The 21783-nt window shown below is 34.8% G+C and overlaps 1 protein-coding gene across 5 annotated transcripts in view; it reads right to left on the bottom strand.

Annotated features, from left to right (window-relative positions):
- The window catches only part of AGTPBP1 (ATP/GTP binding carboxypeptidase 1), a 157523-nt gene that overhangs the window by 76280 nt on the left and 59460 nt on the right, over positions 1–21783 (bottom strand). For all 5 annotated transcript variants that reach the window (XM_059141476.1, XM_059141473.1, XM_059141471.1 and 2 more), the window contains 4 exons: positions 18052–18089; positions 14716–14924; positions 12541–12718; positions 4142–4239 (listed from right to left, as the gene is read on the bottom strand). In XM_059141476.1, the coding sequence (XP_058997459.1) occupies positions 4142–4239; positions 12541–12718; positions 14716–14924; positions 18052–18089 (523 nt within the window). The remainder of the gene's footprint in view (positions 1–4141; positions 4240–12540; positions 12719–14715; positions 14925–18051; positions 18090–21783) is intronic.

Genomic DNA, 21783 nt, shown 5'->3' with positions numbered 1-21783 from the left:
AGTATATATTTCATATTACCAATTAATTTAAAAGGAAAAATGTACTTTATGTTACTCATATTTCATATTCAGGAGGTTAGCTATTATTTGTATAACCAATAAAAATTTTCTCCCTTGCCATAAATAATAAACACTGGTTGTATTTGAAGTGTATCACGTTAGTTTATAATTAATTATTGTATAGTTACTAGGACATGAATATGTAATTTCACAGATCTTTAAATTATGCACCGATGAACCAAAATATATAACTTCCTTGACTGGCATGTAATAAAGTAGACAATGCTTCAAAATAACAAAAAGTTTACAAAAGTATTCTTTCTCTAAACAGACTAGAATTCAACATTCAATACTACTTTAAATACAACATCCAATACAACATTTCAACACTACTTTGTGAAAACAGAGCCTTACATATGTGCTCTCTACTTCCAAAAAAATTAATTTATCTGTAAAACAGGCACTGTGAAATAAAAATTACACTTTTGAGAAGTCAACAGCAGGAAATTTTGTGTTTTGGTTTAGGGGAAAACAAAGATGAAGAGCTACTGACAGCCTTAGGGGATAAAAAACCCAACCACCTCTCATCACTCCTTAAAGCTCTTCTAAAGTAAAGGAAGGGAAAAGAATGCATGTAAGTTTATAAACTGACAAGTGCTAGCTACTGGAGATGAGTTTTCTTTTTTTTTTTTTTTTTTTTTTTTTTTAAATTATTTATTTATTTATTTATTTTTTAAAGATTTTATTTATTTATTTGACAGAGAGAAATCACAAGTAGATGGAGAGGCAGGCAGAGAGAGAGAGAGGGAAGCAGGCTCCCTGCTGAGCAGAGAGCCCGATGCGGGCCTCGATCCCAGGACCCTGAGATCATGACCTGAGCCGAAGGCAGCGGCTTAACCCACTGAGCCACCCAGGCGCCCTGGAGATGAGTTTTCTAAATCTCCAAGTTTCTATAAATGCTACAAGCAGAAAAATCTGGGATAAAGAGAATGGAATCACTATGGTGAGGGAAAAACAGTCTCTAAAGCTACAAACACAATCAAACACAAACAAATATTAAACCTGTATGTAGCACCTAACACAGGAAATAACTAACAAGATTTAGATAAAAAGGAAAAATTAAGTCCAAATGTAACCGCCAATAACAGTAAGCCAAACTGTGGTCAAGAAGAAAAGATAATACAGCTCAATAGTCTCAAAGAGCCAACAATTCTGTAGTCCTTTAATTAATAAATAAATGAATGAATGAATGAATGAGTGAATAAATAAATAAATAAATAAATAAAACAATAACATTTTGGCTGGGGCACCTGGGTGGCTCAATGGGTTAAGCATCTGCCTTTGGCTCAGGTCTTGATCCCAGAATCCCAGGATCAAATCTCAGGTTGGGCTCCCGGCTTGGCGGGGAGTCTGCGTCTCCCTCTACCTCTCTCTCTCTGTCAAATAAATAAATAGAATCTTTAAAAAAAAAAAAATAGATTTTGGTATGGTATGGTGGTAGAGAGAGCTGACATTCGCATCAGACTGCTTTATTCTAAATCCTGGCGCCACATCTTTAAGCTACATTAATAATCCTTCTGTGCTTCCTTCTTCTAATTATTAGCCCTGTAAAGCAGAGGTAATAATATCATGTACCTATAGGATAGACGTGAGGCTTTAATAGTTATTATAGGTAAAGAGCAGGGACTAGCATAGACGGTAAATTCAAAAGATCTAATTAGACTTATTGTGGTGAACATTTCATAATGTCAAATCACTGCTGTATATCTCAAACTAATAAAATACTTTATGCCAACTGTACTTCAGTTAAAAAAAAAAAAAAGAGCATGGGCCCCTGGGTGGCTCAGTCAGTTAGACATCTGCCTTTGGCTCAGGTCATGATCTCGGGGTCCTGGGATTGAGCCCCGCATTGGGCTCCCTGCTGAGCAGGGAGTCTGCTTCTCTCTCTCCCTCTGCTGTTCCCTCTGCTTGTGCTCTCTCTCTCTAATAAATTTTTAAAAATAATATAAATTAATTACTTTTAGAAAAGGGCATGGACTAGAATAGGATTAGATGTTGAGTAAATTCAATATATTATTTTTTCTCATTATTATAACTGGCGTGTTAAGATAAAGTGGGAGAGAATGTAAGAAATCACGGCTACTCCAGTGAACAATACAGCTAACAACTATATTTTTCAAAGATATGAATGTCACAAAAGAAAAAAAAAGGAAAATATTCTAAATTAAGGGAGACTTAAAGGACAAAATAATTAAACATAGTACCTGATGGTAGTTCCTATTCTAAAGAGATGGGGAAAAAAATCTCATGATGGACATTTATTATATAGTGGAATATGGATGACAGATTAGCTAAAAATGTTGTATCACTATAAATTTATTAAGTTGATAATGGCATTATGTTTACATAAGAGGGTACCACTATTCTTAGGAAATATTCACTGACATATTTAGGGGTAAAGGGCCATGATACATAATATATGTAACTTACCCTCATATGATTTTTTAAAATTTTTTAAGTATGTATTCATGCATACACACTGACAATTTCCAAGCAGCAAAATTAGAATCATTATTATAGTTCCCATTGAGTTCTATTTCCCCATCAATCTCTGTCTTTACATCTGTAGTGATCGCAACACAGATATTTTTAATGAGGATCCTGAGGCATAAAGAATAAATTATACTAGGGTTGCTGGGTGGCTCAGTTGGCTAAGCGACTGCCTTAGGCTCAGGTCATAATCCTGGAGTCCCAAGATCGAGTCCCACATCAGGCTCCCTGCTCAGCAAGGAGTCTCCTTCTCCCTCTGACCCTCCCCTTCTCATGCTCTCTCTCTCTCTCTCTCTGTCTCTCTTATTCTGTCTCTCTCTCAAATAAAAACTTTTAAAAAAAGAATAAATTATACTCAATATACTATGTTTTTAATAACAAGGAAACATACAGAAGAGAAAGGTTGCAAAATACAATATATTAAAGTATAAACTTAGTATCAACCTGAAATTTTACTAAACCTAAACACTCAGTTCCCAAAGAATCCAAACAGGTGATTTTTAATATAGCTCCTATTATCTAAAGAATACTTTACATGATAGAATTTAAATTCTCATAGCTTGGATCGCATAGTTCTTTCACTTATATCAGGTCCAGAACCACAATCATAGAGTTAACCCAGATTTTTTTCCCTTGAAAATCAGAGCCTGTGCTGTTTCTCTTCTTTCTACCTTCTTGAGGCAAGGCTACAGATTATTATGCTGCCTAGACTGGCTAATGAGACAATTCTGCCAAAGCTTGCCTTGGTGATTGCATTTAGTGATAATGAAACTAGAACTACATCTACTATCAAAATGAATTATCTCCATCCAGTATCTTAGACTGTCTCCAGAGAGGGTTAATATTCAGTGTATCCAATTCTGATATAGAATTTCAAGAGAAAAATGGCCAAGCAGGCAAGGGTCAAATGAATCCTTCCCACGCCACCAAAACAGACTAAGCTAAACAGCTGAAAACTGAAGGAGTTAAGCAGGCATTTCTCCACAGATACCAAAATGACCCCCTGACACTAAATTAAGCAAATATCTCTACACTTCCAGAAGTGCCATAAAATTCTAAAATCTCTCCTGCCTCTTTACTTAACATCACATTTATATCATGACAATAATTTTTTTTTTATCTTGTCTCAATTCAATAAACACTTTTGCCCATTTCTTCTCCAATTAACTGAAACATAAGAATCATTATATAAACACTAATTCTTACCAAAAAGCCAGCAGTTACAGATTATTTTCCTACTATTTTTATATCCCCAAAAGATTGCTAAAAGAGGCACAGATTGCCACTTAGAGTCTCAAACCACTTTTCTTCAAGTTCAGATTTCCTCAGACTTTGAAACCTAAGTCAGATGGGCTACCTGAGGTTGTCCTGGTCAAGAAGAGTGAAAATAAGTTATTTTAAGAACCTTTTCAGACCAATGCATTCAAAGCAACATTATTTTCCCTTTCCTTAGTGTACACAGTCATCACAATAAAAAGATGTGGACAAAACCAATTAATTTACCATTAAGCTACACCTATTTCCCCAATCTTTATTTTACAACTGCATATCCAATTTATGAAGTAGACAGAAGATAGAGATTTATACCAACCTTAAAATTCTGATCTACGTCATCTTCATTTTCAGTTTCATTTTCAGCTTCTAAGTCAATATCATCATTGTCGTCACTTTCATCTACTACGTCATCCACTGTGACACAAAACATGCTATAAGTAGGTCAGAGGTAAGCATTCTACAACATGCACATCAGAAGGAAAGATGCTATTTACATACAACATTGGTATTTCAATCACCAAAGGAAAAGTAAATGAAATTCATTATTAAAAATGTCCCTAGGGGCACCTGGGTGGCTCAGTGGGTTAGGCCTCTGCCTTTGGCTCAGATCATGATCTCAGGTCCTGGCATCAAGCCCCACATCGGGCGCTCTGCTCAGCGGGGAGTCTGCTTCCCCCTCTTTGCCTGCTGCTCTGCCTACTTGTGATCTCTTTCTCTCTCAAATAAAAAAAATCTTTTTTAAAAAAAATGTCTCTAAGGCTGTCCTAGGTGTTGAAAAACCTATGAGATATTAAAATTTGGAAAAAGCACAGTAGAAATACATGGGTATTCTTACTGATGTTCTCAGTTTTTAAAAATGAATGTCTTCTTTTGCAACAGACTGAATCAAACTGCTTATTTCCTCTACATGATAAATTTCAAGAACTGATTTTACTCCTTTAACAACTGATTACCCATTTATTTGTTTCAATGGCAACCGTGTACCATGAATGCAGTGTTGTGCACTGGGAATTCTTTAAATACATGTAAATACAGTCCGTACCCTCCAGGGGTTCATGAGGTTAAAAAGCAGAAAAGACTAAAGTACAATACAAAAGTGTATGTTAGTGAAGGCAATGTTTGGGAAAACAAAGGATGGAATAACTAACTGCAAGGTTACGTGATCACTCCACAAAACAGGTAGTAATTAAGCAGTAACCTGAAGAAAACAGAGCAGCTTTGAAGGCCAAAATAAGGGTAGGTAAGCGTGGCTTTTAAGAAGAAAAAAAGAATTGAGTTGATATCCTTGAAAAAAGGCAAGTGTAACTAAATGTGTATAATTGGGAAAGTACTAAAAAAGGCGAATAAGAATGAGAAAACAAAGGGGCCAAGTAGATTACACTTCTAACCTACTATGGAAGACAAGCAGTGAGAATTTTCAAGAGGAGAATGGCTTAACTCAACTTAACATTGCTCAAAAGATCACTCTGGCAAGCGTGAGAGAGGGAGCACATGCATGGAAGGGGACCAATTAACAGGAGACAGTAACTGAACCAGTACAGCAGGAATGGGGATGAAGAAGGAACATGCATTAGAGAAAAACTCAGGGCACAGAATGTAAAGGTCCATGAGGACCACGGCTGTGGGGGAGACAATGCAAGACGAGTGCATGAGTACTCAGGTAAGTAACTGAGTGCTTTAAAACAAAGGAGAGAATATTTTAAAAGGACATTTTTCTAAACTATTTGACTTTTGTTATTTGAAGAAATAACAAATATTAACCGTATATATTAAGGTGTACAAATGTGATGATCTGATACAAATACACATGGTAAAACGATTACCAAGATGAAGATAATTAACACATCCATCACCTCACATAATTAACATTGTTACTGTGTGTGTGTGTGGGTGTGTGTGCGCGCGCGCGCGCGCGCACGTGCAAGAGCTCCTCCAAATATGCAATATCGTATGACTGTAGTTACAGTCACCATGCTTGCTGTACATTAGATCCTCAGAACTTAATCTTCTTAGACTGAAAATCTGTACCCTTTGATCCCAGCACCCCATTTACCACACTCCTGACCCCTGGAATCCAACATTCTATTCTCTATTTCTACGAAATCTTGTTTTTTTGTTTGTTTTTAAAGATTCTGCATGTAAGTGATACCATACAGTATTTGCCTTTCTGTCTGGCATATTCCACTGCCCTCCAGGTTCATCCATGTTGCTGCAAATGGCAAGATTTCCTTCCTTTATATTATCTGAATAATATTCATATCCTTTATCCATTTATCCATCAAAGGACATTACGGTTATTTCCAAACCTTGGTTAGTTGTACAGAATATCACAGGGAAGATGGGTGTACAGATCTGTCTTTAAGATAATGATTTTAATTCCCTTGGATATATATGCAGGAGGACCGCTAGATCATAGGTAGTTCTATTTTTAATTTTTTTGAGGAACCTCCATGCTGTTTTCCAGATTAGCTGTACCATTTTACATCCCCACCAACAGTATTAAAGAGTTCATTTTCTTTAGAACCTAGCAAATAGTTCCTATGTCTTGTCTTGGGTAGCAACTATTCTAACAGGTGTGAAGTGATACCTTACTGTGGTTTTTATTTCCCATTTCCCTGATGATTAATGATGCTGAGCACTTCTTCATGCACTATTGGCCATTTGTAGGTCTTCTTTGGGAAAATATTTATTCAAGTCTGCCGAATTTTTAATTGAATTACTTGCTTTTATACTCTTCAGCTGAGCCCATAAATATATATATATATAGGCACACATACGTGTGTGTGTGTGTGTGTGTGTGTGTATTAGACAGTAGCCCATTCCCAGATAAATGTTTTGCAATATCTTCTTCCATTCTGTAGGGCAATAAATTGAAATTGCTGTTTCAATTTATTTGTTTCCTGGGCTGTGCAGAATCTCTTTGGTTTGTAATAGCTCTACTTGTTTATTTCAGCTTCCACTGCTTGTGCTTTTGGTATCTTATTCAAGAAATCATTGTCAAAAATAATCCCCAAGTTTTCTTCCAGGAGTCTTACAGTTTCAGGTCTTATACTTATGTTTTGATCCATTTCAAGGTAATTTTTTGTGAATAATATAAGACAGGGATCCAATTTCATTCTTTTGCATGTGGATATCTAGCTTTCCTGATACAATTTATTGAAAACAATGTCCTTTCCCTACTGTGTATTCTTAGTGCCTTTAATCAAAAATTAGCTGACCACATATTCATGGGTTTGTCTGGGCTCTCTATTCCATTCCACTATAGGTCTATGTAACCATACTGTTTGGTTACTATGACTTTGTAATGGTTTGAAATCCAGAACTGTGATGTCTAGCTTTGTTCTTCTTTCCCAGGATTTCTCTGGCTACTGGGGGTCTTTTGTAATTCCATTAATTTGAACATAGTTTTTTCTATTTCTGTCAAAACTGCCATTACAATTTCAAAGGGATTACTTTAAATCTATAGACCACTTTGGGCAATATGGGCATTTTCACAACATTAATTCTTCCAATCCAAAAACAGAGGGTATCTTTCCCATTTATTTGTGTCCTCTTCAATCTCTTTCATCAATGTTTTACAGTTTTCAGTGTACAGGTCTTCAGCTCGTTGGTAAATTTATTCCTATTTTGTTTTTAATGTTATTTGTACATAGGGTTACTAAATTTCTCTTTCAGATATTTTACTGTAATTGTATAGAAACACAACTGATGTTTATATATTTGATTTTATATCCTGCAACTTTACCGAACTTGTTTATTAGCTCTAACAGTATTTTGGTAGAGATTTTAAGGTTTCGTATATATAAGATCATGTCATCTGCCAACAGATGATTTTATTTCTTCCTTTCTGATTTGGATGCCTTTTATTTCTTTTCCCAGCCTAATTATTATAGCTAGAATATCTAGTACTGTGTTGAATAGAAATGGTAAGAGAGGAAAACTCTGTCTTCTTCCTGATCTTATGCAAAAAGCTTCTAACTTTATATCAATGAGCACAATGTTAGCTACGGATTTATCATATACGGTCTTTATTATGATGAAGAACATTCCTTCTGTACATAATTTGTTTAGAATTTTTATCATAAAAGGATTTTGAATTTTGTCAAATGTTTTTTCTGCATCTATCAAGATGATCATATGACCTCTCATCCTTCGTTGTTAATGTGGTTTATCACATTTTAATTTGTTGATGTTGAAATGTCCTCGTATCCCAAGACTATTTCCACTTGATAATGGTATATTATCCTTTTAATTTGTTGCTAAAATCAGTTTGTTGTTACTTTGCTATGGATTTCTGTATCTAGGTTTGCCAGATATTATGGTCTGTGTAGAGTGCTAATAACATGGACTCCATCTCCGGCCGTCCATCTTGTTCATGTCCAAGCAGCGATCTCCCTTGGGGCCCAGTTATGCCCTGGCCATAAAGCATGAAGGCCTATTCTGATCTTCCTTGAAGCGGTGCACAGATGACACCACTTTGGATACCAAGGAGAGATCCTCTGGCGCATATATAGATAGCACCACTTGAGATAATTACCCTTTCATTTCACAACAACTGCCCCTTGCTCCATAAAAGCTGTGAATTAAGGTCTGAACTGGGCAAGAACAGCTGTATAGCAGCACCTGGATTGCCTGACCTTGTCAATAAGTTACCCTGAAAAAATTTTTCCCAAAGGAAAAAAAATACATAATTTTATAGAGAATTTCAAAGTGTTTGTAGTCTTTGAAGTCTATTCATGGATTCCTATGGCTCAATAGATCCCGGGCTACAGATCTCGGTTTCGGACATACTTTTACATTTTAAAATGCATATATGAACCACTATTCCTATAATTCTTTTACAAATGCAAAAATAGTGTAATATTCCTAAGAACAAGAACTCTATCAATATAAGTAATATAAATTATATATAATATAAAAAAATAAAAATTTTAGTTTATGTAAAAACCCCAGTTTGTTATAGCTGTGTATTATGTATCCTTGGCCAAGAGTTGGTTGATGTATTTCAAAATAGTATTACAATTATTTAGTATTAGATAATTAACAATTTGTACTGTTTAATACAATGATTCTGCTACCATATTGTCTCTATTCTTGTCATCCTAATTCATCATTGGCCAGACGAGTAATATTTCATGTTATTACTTCAGAAAGGGTACCTGGGTATTCTACTCCCATACCCTTACAGGCCTAAGAATATGTCACCTTCACATATGGATGGCAACACAAGTGTTCAGAAATCTAGAATCCGGACTCTTTCCTCCAAACCTCTGTTAGATGCTGCTTCACTATCTTTTGGCATTTAACGTTCTAGAGAATAAGTCTTGAGGTTAGGTCAATTCCTTCAATAATAAATGTTAAGTGTACACTAACTGTGTACAATGAAGGATTAAAAAAAAACAGTTCTATCCTCACAGAACTTATATTCTAGCTGAGGAAGGTAAAAAATAACGAAAACTTTGAGAAATGTAATGAAGTCTGATATATGAAAAAGTAACAGTGAACAGAAAGAGGATATTTTCCTTGTGTCTACACAGTTGCTGTCAAAACCTTCCTCTCACATCTTAACCATGAAGTCTTGACCATCAGTGTAAATCTCCCTTTCTAATTTAGTGAACCATTAGTCTGAAATGAGACAGGAAAGTAGCCCTCAGAAAAATATTATCTCTCTGTCATTTATTCCCTCATGTTTGGTGAATTCACTGCACTAGAAGAAGTCAGCTTCCTCTACCTATGTGATTATTCTGTACACTGAATAAAGAACATTATAGGAAGATCCTATATCCTATCTCCCTCCTGTATTATCACCAGCTGTATCATATAGAACTCTCGCTGGCTTTCTACCAGTTACAACCACCACTTAAACCCCCATAATCCTACACTGAGATACAGGAGAGAAAGGGACTCCCAACTGCTCCCTGACTGTCCACCCGACTTAGGTGTTACTGGTGCCTCAACTTGGAGACATACATAACTGCATTCAAGAAGGGAGAGCAGAGAACTGGTGCCCTTCAATACATCCATACCTCCACCATGTACGGTGCATGTTCTACGTGTGGTTCATGAGAATGTTTCTTTTACCTTGTTCTCACTTCTGGTACAGACTTTCCCCTATTCTTAACGTCTGTGGGTAATTTTATATCAATCGGAAAGAGAAACTAGACCACAGTTTTCACTTCACTATCTTACTCAAGTTTCAGACTGAGTTGTAGACTTTTAAAACCCTTTAAAGAAGTTTCTGAATAATCCATTTTGGTATTTTACATAGACTAAAGCTGTACTTTAATAATAAAATATTTTTAAAATAAAATCATAACAGTGTACTCTGTGATATATACTACTAATAAATCTGTATCAAGGATAATAAAACTAATTATAATTACCTGAAAATTCTCTTACATCACTTATTTCAAGTAATTACTTTTAAAGACAAATATAAAAAACTTTCCATTTTTCTTGCAAAATATTTATCAACTGATGAGAAAATACTTTAGAAATTGTAATAATAGTCTAGACTATATTCTCTTCCATTTAACTAGATCTTACCTCCCAAAATTCTACTTTTCCCCATACTAAAATTTCAACTCTTTCTTCTTTTACTATGTTCCCAATATTGTACTGAAATGGCAAACAGCCAACTTCTGATAATTTCATTATTTTTATTTAGGTAAGTCACATGCAAGTTTTGTTAAGCATAAACCATAATATTTTGGTTTCCTGTATTGTTAATTTTTGCCATTCTACTGGCATAAGGTGATATCTCATTGTGGTTTTGATTTGTATTTTTCTGATGGCTAGTGATGTTGAACATTTTTTCATGTGTCTGTTAGCCATTTGTATGTTTTCTTTGGAGAGGTATCTGAACCTTCTTACACTGTTAGTGGGAATGCAAGGTAGTACAGCCACTCTGGAAAATAGTATGGAGGTTCCCCAAGACACTACTAGGGATTTACCCCAAAGATACAGACATAGTGAAAAGAAGGCATAGTGGCATATGCAGCCCAATGTTCATAGCAGCAATGTCCACGACAGACAAACTTTGGAAGGAGCCAAGATGTCCTTCAACAGATGAATGGATAAAGAAGATGTGGTCCATATATACAATGGGATATTACTCAGCCATCAGAAGGGATGAATACCCACCATTTGCACTGACTTGGATGGAACTGGAGGAGATTATGCTAAGTAAAATAAGTCAAGCAGAGAAAGACAATTATCATACAGTTTCACTCATACATGAATCATAAGGAACAGCATGGAAAACAACAGGAAAGGGAGGGAAAACTAAATGGGAAGAAATCAGGGAGGTAGACAAATCCTGAGAGACTCTGGACCCTGGGAACCAAACTGAGGGTTACAGAAGGGAGGAGGGTGGGGGAATGGGATAACCAGATGATTGGTATTAAGGAGGGCACATGAGGTGATGAGCACTGGGTATTATATGCATCTAATGAATTGCTGAACAGGACATCAAAAACTAATAACATACTATATGCTGGCTAATTGAACATAATAATAAAAAAATAAAAAATTTAAAAATTTTTTAAAAAAAGAAAAATATTGGTAAGTGGTTTTCTATTTTCACCTTCCCTTTTCCCAAGCATTATAATACTGTGCATATTTATATGCAAATTCTGAATCATTAGAAAACACTGCTGTGAACCATATGCACTAATATTAAAACTTTTTCTTAGGACAACTATGAATTTACATAAGGAAACTAATCCTGATAATAGAAATTGTAAAATTTTTAAGTATTATTTAAATAGCTGAACCTTACTGCAGTAGATAGAAATTACTCTGTTAATTTGGACTAGTAATTTTTTACACTTCTTAAAGTACATATTACCTTCTCTTTTCAATTTTTTAATCAGTGAGTCATCTGTTAAGTTCTTTCTTGCCACAGAAATTTCATGGGAATATGTAGAAACTCTATGAAGAGAGATGAATTATTTTATAATAAAAAATGAGTGCAGGGGCACCTGGGTGGCAACCACTGACTCCTGGTTTTGACTGAGGTTGTGACCTCAAGGTCCTAAGATTGAGCCCTGCGTCAATCTCTAGGCTCTGCACTTCCCTTCTTCAATCAATAAGATTTTTTTTTTTAAATCATATTTTTGGGGGTGCCTGGGTGGCTCAGTGGGTTAAAGCCTCTGCCTTCAGCTCAGGTCATGATCCCAGGGTCCTGGGATCGAGCCCTGCATTGGGCTCTCTGCTCAGCAGGGAGCCTGATTCCCCCTCTTTCTCTGCCTGCCTCTCTGCGTACTTGTGACCTCTATCAAATAAATAAATAAATAAAATTTTTTGAAAAAATAAAAAATCATATTTTTGGTCACTAGGTATTCTTAACTTGAAAAAAAATGAAGTTCACCAGAAAGTTATAAATGTAAGCCCAAATATAATTACCTAAATATTTAATGTTTACACTCTTATCCTTTGAAAATTTATGTAAACTATGAAATAATGTTCCTATGTAATGCTTAAATTTTTTCAAATTCAAATTTACATAAATATAACACATTCTATACTATTGCCCTTAATTATCAGATCTCAATTTCTTATATTTGAAGAAATATTTAACTAAAATATAATGTGAAATTTTCTTGTGCTTATTAATGTGCCTTCTTTTGCTGAAGAACTAGAAATGAGGAAAAAAAGTCAACAGTCACACAATTCCAAGACCACTGAAAGCCAGCAGGAAACATACGGTCTTACCTTCTGGCGGTAAACTGTAGAGCTGGGCCACAGGCCCAGTCACAGGAATAACTGGCAGCTGGAAATGGAAAGAACTTTTAATCGTTGGGAGTGGCAGGCGATTTTTAGGAAAACACTTCCTCATTATCAGACTAGAGGTGTTGACAAGGGGATCAAGGGTCCTGACTGCCAAACATTCCTGTTTTTTAAGAAAAAGAAAAAAAAGATAAAAGATATTATGCCCTTGGTGAATAACTGAATCAACTTTACTTCATAAAGTAATACATCAATAATTTTCAAGAGACAAATACCACAAAAACCTCTATTTTAATGTAATATGATTATAAAATACCTCTGATAATTCAGAAGTATCTCTTCATAAGTAAGAACTTCATATGGCAAATTTAATAATACTCTTCCTAAAATACTTTAAGCAGAAAACAGTACCATCTTTGGTCCCCGAAGTCACCAAAGTCTTTGAGACCTGCTTTGTCCCTGGTTTCAGTTACCCATGGTCAACTGTGGCCCAGCACTGATGATCTTCCTTATGACCTCAGGTCAATACTAGCCCTAATGCTACAACACAACATACCTACAGCATTTCACCTCACTTCATCTCATCACAGACATTTTATCTTCTCACATAATCACTGTAAGGATGAGTACAGTACAATAAGATATTTTGGGAGAGAGGGACCACATTCACTTAACTTTAATGACAGTATACTGTTACAGTTGTTCTGTTTTACTGTTAGTTGTTAATCTGTTACTGAGCCTCATTAATAAATCAAACTTGGTCACAGATATGTGTGTTTAAGAAAACACACACTGAATATATGAGGCGAAGTACCATCCAAGGCTTCAGGCATCTAAGATCCAAGGGATCTTGGACCGTATTCCCCACAGATAAGGGGGGACTACTATGCTAAGTAGTATCTATGAGTGACCTACAAGGCAGTTAGCAAGCCAAGGCACAAAATAAAAATTCTTTTTAATTTAAGGGAAGACGAAAAAAAACATTAACTAAAAAAGACAGTAAGAAAGGAATAAGAAATAAGGAATGTGCACTGGCTGAGCTTTTCTCAGAACTGTATCAGTTATCATATAGCACCTTTAATAAGCTAACTCTTCAACTTATAAAAAATAGTCTGAATACCATGATTTTAAGTGCAAAGAGTTTAATATGCTGTCCTGGTATCCAATCTTGACAAGGGCTAATAGACAGGGGATTTGAACTTGTAACATACAACACTATAATTTTTATTATTATTGACAACTGGCATTTAGATAGCATTTTCATATCCCATAAAATTTTCAATACAAACTTTCACATCTGACCTGTCAGAACAGATGAGAAACTAAGGCTCAGAAATGACTTAAGTGGCATAAACAAGGTCACCCAACTCTTCCTGATATATCAATTATCCATGACTGCCTACATTAGGAATAGTAAAAACAAGTGCATATGATTGATCTAGAAAAGAAAAAGATTAAGGTAAACATCAATTGTGTTTTCAGGTACCATGTAAAAAGAGACTGTTGTGTGTAAGACCAGGAGGGCACAACTAAGATGAGTGGCTGCAGTTTTAAAAAGACAGATTTCCTTCTAATAATTATAACCTTCTAAAAACAAAATGGTTGCATTGTAACATCCCCATTGTCCAGGGCTGACAGTCTCCTTGCTAAAGATACTGTTAAGAAGGTTTATTATTAAGATGGCCGGCAGAACTAAAATTCCTAACTTCAGGTTTCACTCTTGTACTTTCTCTGTGTAAAAATGCTCTATCCAAAAAGAAGACCCTGACAATGTTCCCAAACAAGAGAACTGCCTTACACTGCAGTTGTAAAGGACCCATAAATATCTTATGAGGGGAACATGTAAAACTGAGTACAGCCAACTGCACATCTTAGAAAACATGGCTATACAGATTCCCCTCCTGCCCACTGGATGGATTTATACATCCCCCTTTCACTTAAAATCTCATATTGCAGAGATATGCACGGAGCCCTTTCTCCAACTCAGTCTGAGGAGGTCACGTGTGAAAGGTTTATTATGCCTTTTGGTTTTCAGATTTTTTTCTTAAATATATTTATCAGACTTTTTTGAGTATTTATAAGAAATACTAAGTTTTCTTAAGAACCAAATAATATCATTAACACATAACCACAATAATAGGAAGAAAATTAAGAACTCACTTGTGAAGTGTTATACAGAATTTTCATGCCATTGGCATCTATAAATGCTTTCCTTCCCAACTTGATGTTTGTAACACTTTTTAAACTCTGTAAAATTCCTTTCCGAATGAGCATGTTTCTATGCCGGTTATCATGGCGGTGCCAATCTACATAAATTGTTAAAAGGACCTGGACATATCCTCTGTCTACAGCTCTTCTGGCGTTTGTTTCTTTAACAAAAGAAAATTGAGAAAGAACATTTTTTAAATGACAAGAGAAAATGGTAGAATAAATTAAATTTAAATTATCACAATACTGTAATGAGTTACCATTTTTTTCAAAAAAATATACATAGCAGACACATATTTAAATATTTTTTCCTCTGACAAAATAAATGAAAAGTCCCAGATGGCAAACTACATTACCATTGTTGTAACTTCTATTATAAACCTTGTTTCCACTGAAATTAACTCTATTGAACTGTAGCTTCCATTACAAACTGTATATATTTCCACTAAAATCAAATGCTTTGATTACCTCCACAATTATATAAATATCCATGCCATAATAACACTAAGTTAAAAATACTTATAAAACTTTTAGTAAATGAAATGTAAGAACCACTTTACTGTTTTCTGGTCATTAATTATCTAATGCAATAAAAACTAGATTAAAGAGGTTTCTTTTGTAAATGGTTGGTTTTACTGGGGTAGAATTAACAGAAATCCACAAATCTGATGTTTTATTAAAGTGTTAATATTTTAGATTATTAATCAAAAGGGGAGATTTCACTAAAGTGGACGTAGGGAAATCCTACCACAGCAACCTCCTGAGCCCGTACAACACTGGTGGGCCAATGATAGGAACACAAACTGATGGGGATTACCAATCCATCCAAGCTTGTTTAGTTACAAAGAAACTCCAACTCTCCTTAACCTAAATTTACCCTGGCTCATGGCATAAGCAACAAGATAACGTAAAGGGAAGGCTCTGCTACTTTTAGTTACCTGAAAGAATTACTACAGTTTCCAAATTGCTAATATGTACCTAAAACATAAAGATGTAGAGATTAACAAACTATTAATGCTCTTTCAGAAACCCTGTTCTGACTTCAGGGAGCTGGAAAAAATTCACAGGGTGGGAAGAGGGGCTTTCTTATATAAAAGCTTTAAAACCTCTTCTGCGTCTACAAGAGCTAGATGGCCAAGGCTGTGGCTATTTACACAATCTGGTCAACAGTTCCGACTAACAGCAGTTTCCTGTATCTTAAAGGAATATACACTTCGTTTACACCACCTGGAGCATATAAGCCTTCAGTTTACTGGTTATGACTATGATTTTCTTAAAAGACACTATGAGCCTAAATGGTATTTATGTGAAATATTTAAATTCTTATTAAAGGTCAAATAAGAAACTTGCCCATAACTCAAACATAGGTGCTAAATGAAGAGATGTTGAACAGAGCTATCTGCAATCTGCAACTGAGCACAACTAAAAAGTTTAGTGAAGGGGTCTTTTTTCCTGTGCTCAGGACGCCTAACTCACTATCAGCCTATGTGTCTTCTTCCCTCTCCAGTTAAAAGACAACTCAGGTTCCCCTTTAGACTGCAGCATCTCATCTATACTCTAGCGTTGGCCCTAAGGCTGCCTGTCCCTCTGCACTGTGTACGTATACAGAGGTTCTTTGCTTTATACTTGCTCAGGGATATTTTGGTAGCATCATTTATCCTTTTGTTTTTCTCTTCTCATTTAACCTTTTAAAGTAAGTAATTGCCCCCTCCCAGAAAGCAGTTAAAAAAAAAAAAAAAAATCAATGAATGAGAATGTTCCAAAATGCCCCAGTGCACTTAAAAATATGCAAGTGTTACTAAACATTATCTTGCATTATTAAATTTTTATTCTATTTAGTGCCATGTGCCCTAAGAAAACATACCTGATATAAACTAGATGCATCCTACTGGTCGGTTACTTTTTTTACCTGACAAAGTGAAACAGGTATGTTTTTCCACCATCCTCCTTTGAAGGAGGAGGGAGTAAAAGGAAAACTATGATACCAGATTATCCAATTCCTATATATAGTTGAAATTTATGAGGGTTTTAGAGTTTTTACTAACTTAGTGATTTTGTCATCAGTGATTCTGAAAATTAGTAACTTCAGTTGTAATAGCTATTTTAATCTACTCTAAATCAAAAATATATGCCTATATTAATTTAAAAATTAATCTTTAAATGACAATTTGAACCGCAAAGTCAGGGCACAATAAAGCCAGGCTACAAACATCTTTTAAAATTAATCCAAGTACTATTCTCTGATCTTGGTCTGAAGTTTATCACATCATACATGAAAATAAAACTACATGGCTCATCTAATTGAGTCCCACACATTTCATTTCAAAGATAAAACTCTTAACTGAATTTTATACACTCTGGTATAGAATACTAATACCTAAGATGACTTTTTAAATTTAATGCATGTAATAAATCATTACTTTACCAAATACCAGATTTTCAATCAATTAATCATTTGCTACTATTCAAATGAACAATTCTGGTCATTCAAATTTAAGGGCAAGTTGGTCTCACCATTGATAGATAGTTTTTGGGAAAAATAACATTAAAAGCCATCATATCCTTGGGTCTATATATTACTGTGGTTAAGATGTTAATTTAATCAACCAATGAGAATGGAAGTGCTAACAAAAGTTAATATTTAAACCACAGATACTGAATACCCTGGAGAGAGAGAACATATAATACAGATAAATTGCTCTCCAAAGGAATCATATCAAAAGACACATTTACTCCAAAGCTTCAATTCTAAAGATAAAGAACACAGTTCCTTTAGTTTTTAAATGAACTTAGTAAATTATAAATTTACATTAAGTCATTTTTTAATGCTTGAAACTTGAACTTGATAGAAATAAAACTTCTAATAAGTGGTTTCTAAATAACAATCATGTGTGTTCAATATACAGTAGTCGTTCACAATATACTTCATAGTAAATATCCCCAATATCATGTTAGCTTCATTTTTTAAAAGATGACACTTACATAAGATTTACATGTTACTTGTCTCTATTAACAGGACTTTATATTTATATAACTGAACTTATAAAAAGGAAATCAATGTAGAATAAATTATATAAATGTACTATATTATAGCTCAATAAATGTAAAGGACATTAGCTATGACGTGTATCAATCAAGTATATGAAAAGACAGAAATCAACTTTGACATTAATTATAACAAGCTAGCTTTGTAACTACAGACTAAATCTACATTTCCAGTTTCTTTAACATAGTAGACAGAATACTCGGAAAAATAGTATCTAGTATTTCTAGTATTTAAAAACTTACTTGATTTTAGCAATGCAGCAAGAGTGTCTAAAGCAACCCTGTCAATATGAGAAAACACAAACAACAACAAAACTAGTAAAATTAATCTACAATAGTAAATTTATACAGTCTTTTCAGATAATTATTATCTATTCCAAAAGTCATTCCTATTATAGTCAATTACATATGGTGTTTCTCTGATGCATCTCTCTCTTCAGGTTAAAACTGGGTATGAGGAAGACTGAAATTTTAACAGGCAAGTATCAAAAAAAATATTTTTAAGGAAAAATAAAAAACACTGTTTAAGTCTTTATATAGGAGATTAGATATATAGAATCAATTATTGTACTTGTATCTGACCCTGACAGAATTCACAAAATAGCAGTATTAAGAATCAGAGGCCCTGATTCATAAAATATTAAAACAAAAACAAGTTTTAACACAAAATTCATAACTACAAAATTCTACAGACACTCATAGCTATCTAACTTTAAAGAATTTTAGCTCTATCAAGCAATAATCCTAATATTCAAGGTTGTAGCAAATGTAAAATATTTTGGAACTAAGAGGTTTGGGGAGAAGTAGGAGCCCTTAACATTTTTCAACCATAAGGCACCAAAGAGAATAATGAACCCAATTAATATCTCAAAAACTCTTACTGCCCATTAGAAGACAAGGAATCACCCATAAACTTAAAAGTTCTTATATTTTCTCTGAACATAAATATACAATATGCACAGTGAAATCAACTGCCATTACTTAGCTTTAAAAATGTGCAAAACATCACTGTGGAAAATCTAAAATTCAAACATTTAAAAAAAATAAGTCACTGAGGAAATGGTACTTAATTTCAGTAACTTTAAAAATCTAAAAATGTAAGGCTACAGATTACAGTACCTTTAGGGAGATTTCAACAACTATAATTTGCATAAAAATACGCACTTTGTCAAATGTAAGCATGTCACTCATCATTAAGCATTTGTTGAATGCCTACTAGACACTAACAATGGCAGGTTCTTCGTTGGTATAAAATTAGAAAACTTATCTCTTCCAAAAACAATTTTACAAACTAGATAATGTGATTAAAATATACACACCTATGAAAAAGCTGCTCAAGAAATTAAAACAAAAAACAATGAAGTAAAAGCCGCACACACTAGTGTGTTTGGAAACACAGCATGACAGAGTGTTTAACAGCAAAGAGCACAACTGACCAGAAGACTGAAGATGGATGCTAGTTCACAGTAAAACCTGCAAAGACTGTCTAGAATTAGGCACAGAGTAAGTGCTCATTTATAATAAATGCTCATTAATGCTACCCTCTAGAGCAAGTCATTAACAGCTATGCTTTGGTTTACTGACACAAATAAAGCAATTATACAAACCTTTATTTAAGATAGCATTCATAAAAAGAAAAATAAAAGTATATGCTTTAAAGAAACATTACAAATTAAACCTGGAACTTTCCCAAAACAATGTGAAGTTCTTGTAATGGTGAGTTAAAAGTAAATGAAAACTATGAAATTACATACTGACTTTTCATGGCACTAAATTATCAGTAAGAAAGTTTCCATTACCTTACAATTATGCACTAAAATTTACCTAAGATTTACAACCATGAGCATAAGGATAGCTTTGAAATTGGTCAAAATTAAACACAGAACTAAAGGGATCTTCCAAGTGAAACAGCAATACAAAATAAGAAATAGAAGAGAAGATCGGATAAATGCCAGAAATAGTTACAGATACCTTACATATGGGTTTTCTAGTTTATTTTTTTATAAGGATTTTTATTTATTAGATAAAGAGACAGAGAACACAAGCAGGGGGGTGGCAGGCAGAGAAAGAAGCTGGTTCCCTGCTGAGCAGGGAGCTCAATGCAGGACTTGATTCCAGGATCCTGGGACCATGACCTAAGCTGAAGGCAGACGCTTAACCGACTGAGCCACCCAGGTGTCTCTGAATGAAATTTCTAATTTAATTCTTTTTTTCCCCCTAGCTTAATTCTTAAAACAATCCAGGTCCATAGAACAGGCACATTTTATGGATAAAGAAACAAAAGATTTCAAAATACAACATGCCTAGGGTCCCATAAAAATGAGATGCTATGGAAAAAGAATAATAAAAGTCTCCTGTTGTGAAGGAAACTTTCAAAATCAGAAATATCAGTCTCTGCCAAAGAGAGGTTGAAGTCCTAACCCCCAATACCTCAGAACGTGACCTTATTTGGAAAGAGGGTCACTGCAGATGTAATTAATTAAAATGAAGTCATACTGGAATATGTGGCCATTAATCCATTATGACTGGTGGTGAAAAGGAAACTATCTGAAGACAGACACACAAGGAGAGAACCTCATGCGAGCATAGAGGTGGAGGTTGAAATGCTGCAGCTCCAAGCCAACAAACACCAGAGATTGCCAGCAAACCACCAGCCAGAAAGAAGCAAGGAAGGATTCCCCCTAAAGGTTCCAGAGAGAGCACTGGCTCTGCTGACAGGTTAACTTGGATCTCTAGCCTCCAGAACTGTAAGACAACACATTTCTATAATTTTAAGCCACCGAATTTGTACAGGTACTTTGCTATGATTGCTCTAGGAAACAAATACAATCACTTGGATGCAATCAGTTGCAATGAATTTACAGGATTTTCCCACCTACAGTTAAGACTGTTTTCAAAATTTTAAATATCTTAGAGTGCTTTTAGAAATAGTCTTACTCCCTGGTTGATAGTAGTTTAAAATGTATTTGAACCAAATAAAGTGATTCTGACAGCTTCTAATCCTTAAACTACATGTTTTTGGGTTGATGGTTATTCTTTAACACTGGCAAAACTAGGATGTTAACCCAATTCTTTCTGACTCCAAAGCTCGTCATGCTTATTTTACAGCTGCACTAGATTAAAAGAAATTATGAAGGGGCACCTGGGTGGCTCAGTCGGTTGGGTGTCTGCCTTGGCTCAGGTTGTGATCCCAGAGTCCTGGGATCAAGCCCCAGCCCAGGCTCCCTGCTTGGCAAGGAACCTATTTCTCCCTCTCCCTCTGCCTAGTGTGCCTAGGCCTCACTCCCCCTGCTAGTGTGTTCTCTCTGTCAAACGAATAAATAAAATCTTAAAAAAAAAAAAGAAAAGAAATTATGAAATTTGGTGCAAAGTCACTTGACATTTTTTTACCAAAATGTTATTTAAAATGTATTTTTAGGGACGCCTGAGTGGCCCAGTTGGTTAAGACACTGCCTTTGGCTCAGGTCATGATTCCAGGGTCTTAGGATTGAGTCCTGCATCAGGCTCCTTATTCGGCAGGGAGCCTGCTTCTCTCTCCACCTCTGCCACTCTGCCTGCTTGTGCACGCTCTTTCTCTCTCTGACAAATAAATAAAATCTTTTTAAAAAATAATAAAATAAAATAAATTTTTTAAAACTTCAGTACAAAAAAATTTCTGAAATTCTCTGACACTTATAAGCCAGGACAAATTTATAAAAAGGAACAGAAGAATTTTAGAATAACAAATTTATCAAAATACACAGTCCATATTATGTTAATACATAATACTATTTTATATTTTCTCATATATTTTTCATATATTTTTCCAATCTTCCTATGTCCCACACAGAATAATACAACCAACAACTGCTTAAAAAGCACCTTGTAGCTTATTCATTTGGGAGCAGAGAAGGAAGAAGAGCTTCAGCTCCAGGTACTTAGGAAAGCTGTATCTGCTTTAAATTGCGGGGGGCGGGGGGGGGGGGTGTCAAGCCT

Source organism: Mustela lutreola, chromosome 12, assembly GCF_030435805.1.
Source record: "Mustela lutreola isolate mMusLut2 chromosome 12, mMusLut2.pri, whole genome shotgun sequence".
NCBI classification, from domain to species: Eukaryota; Metazoa; Chordata; class Mammalia; order Carnivora; family Mustelidae; genus Mustela; species Mustela lutreola.
Note: the sequence above shows the minus strand (reverse complement) of the source record. Positions and strands in the feature narration are given on the sequence as shown.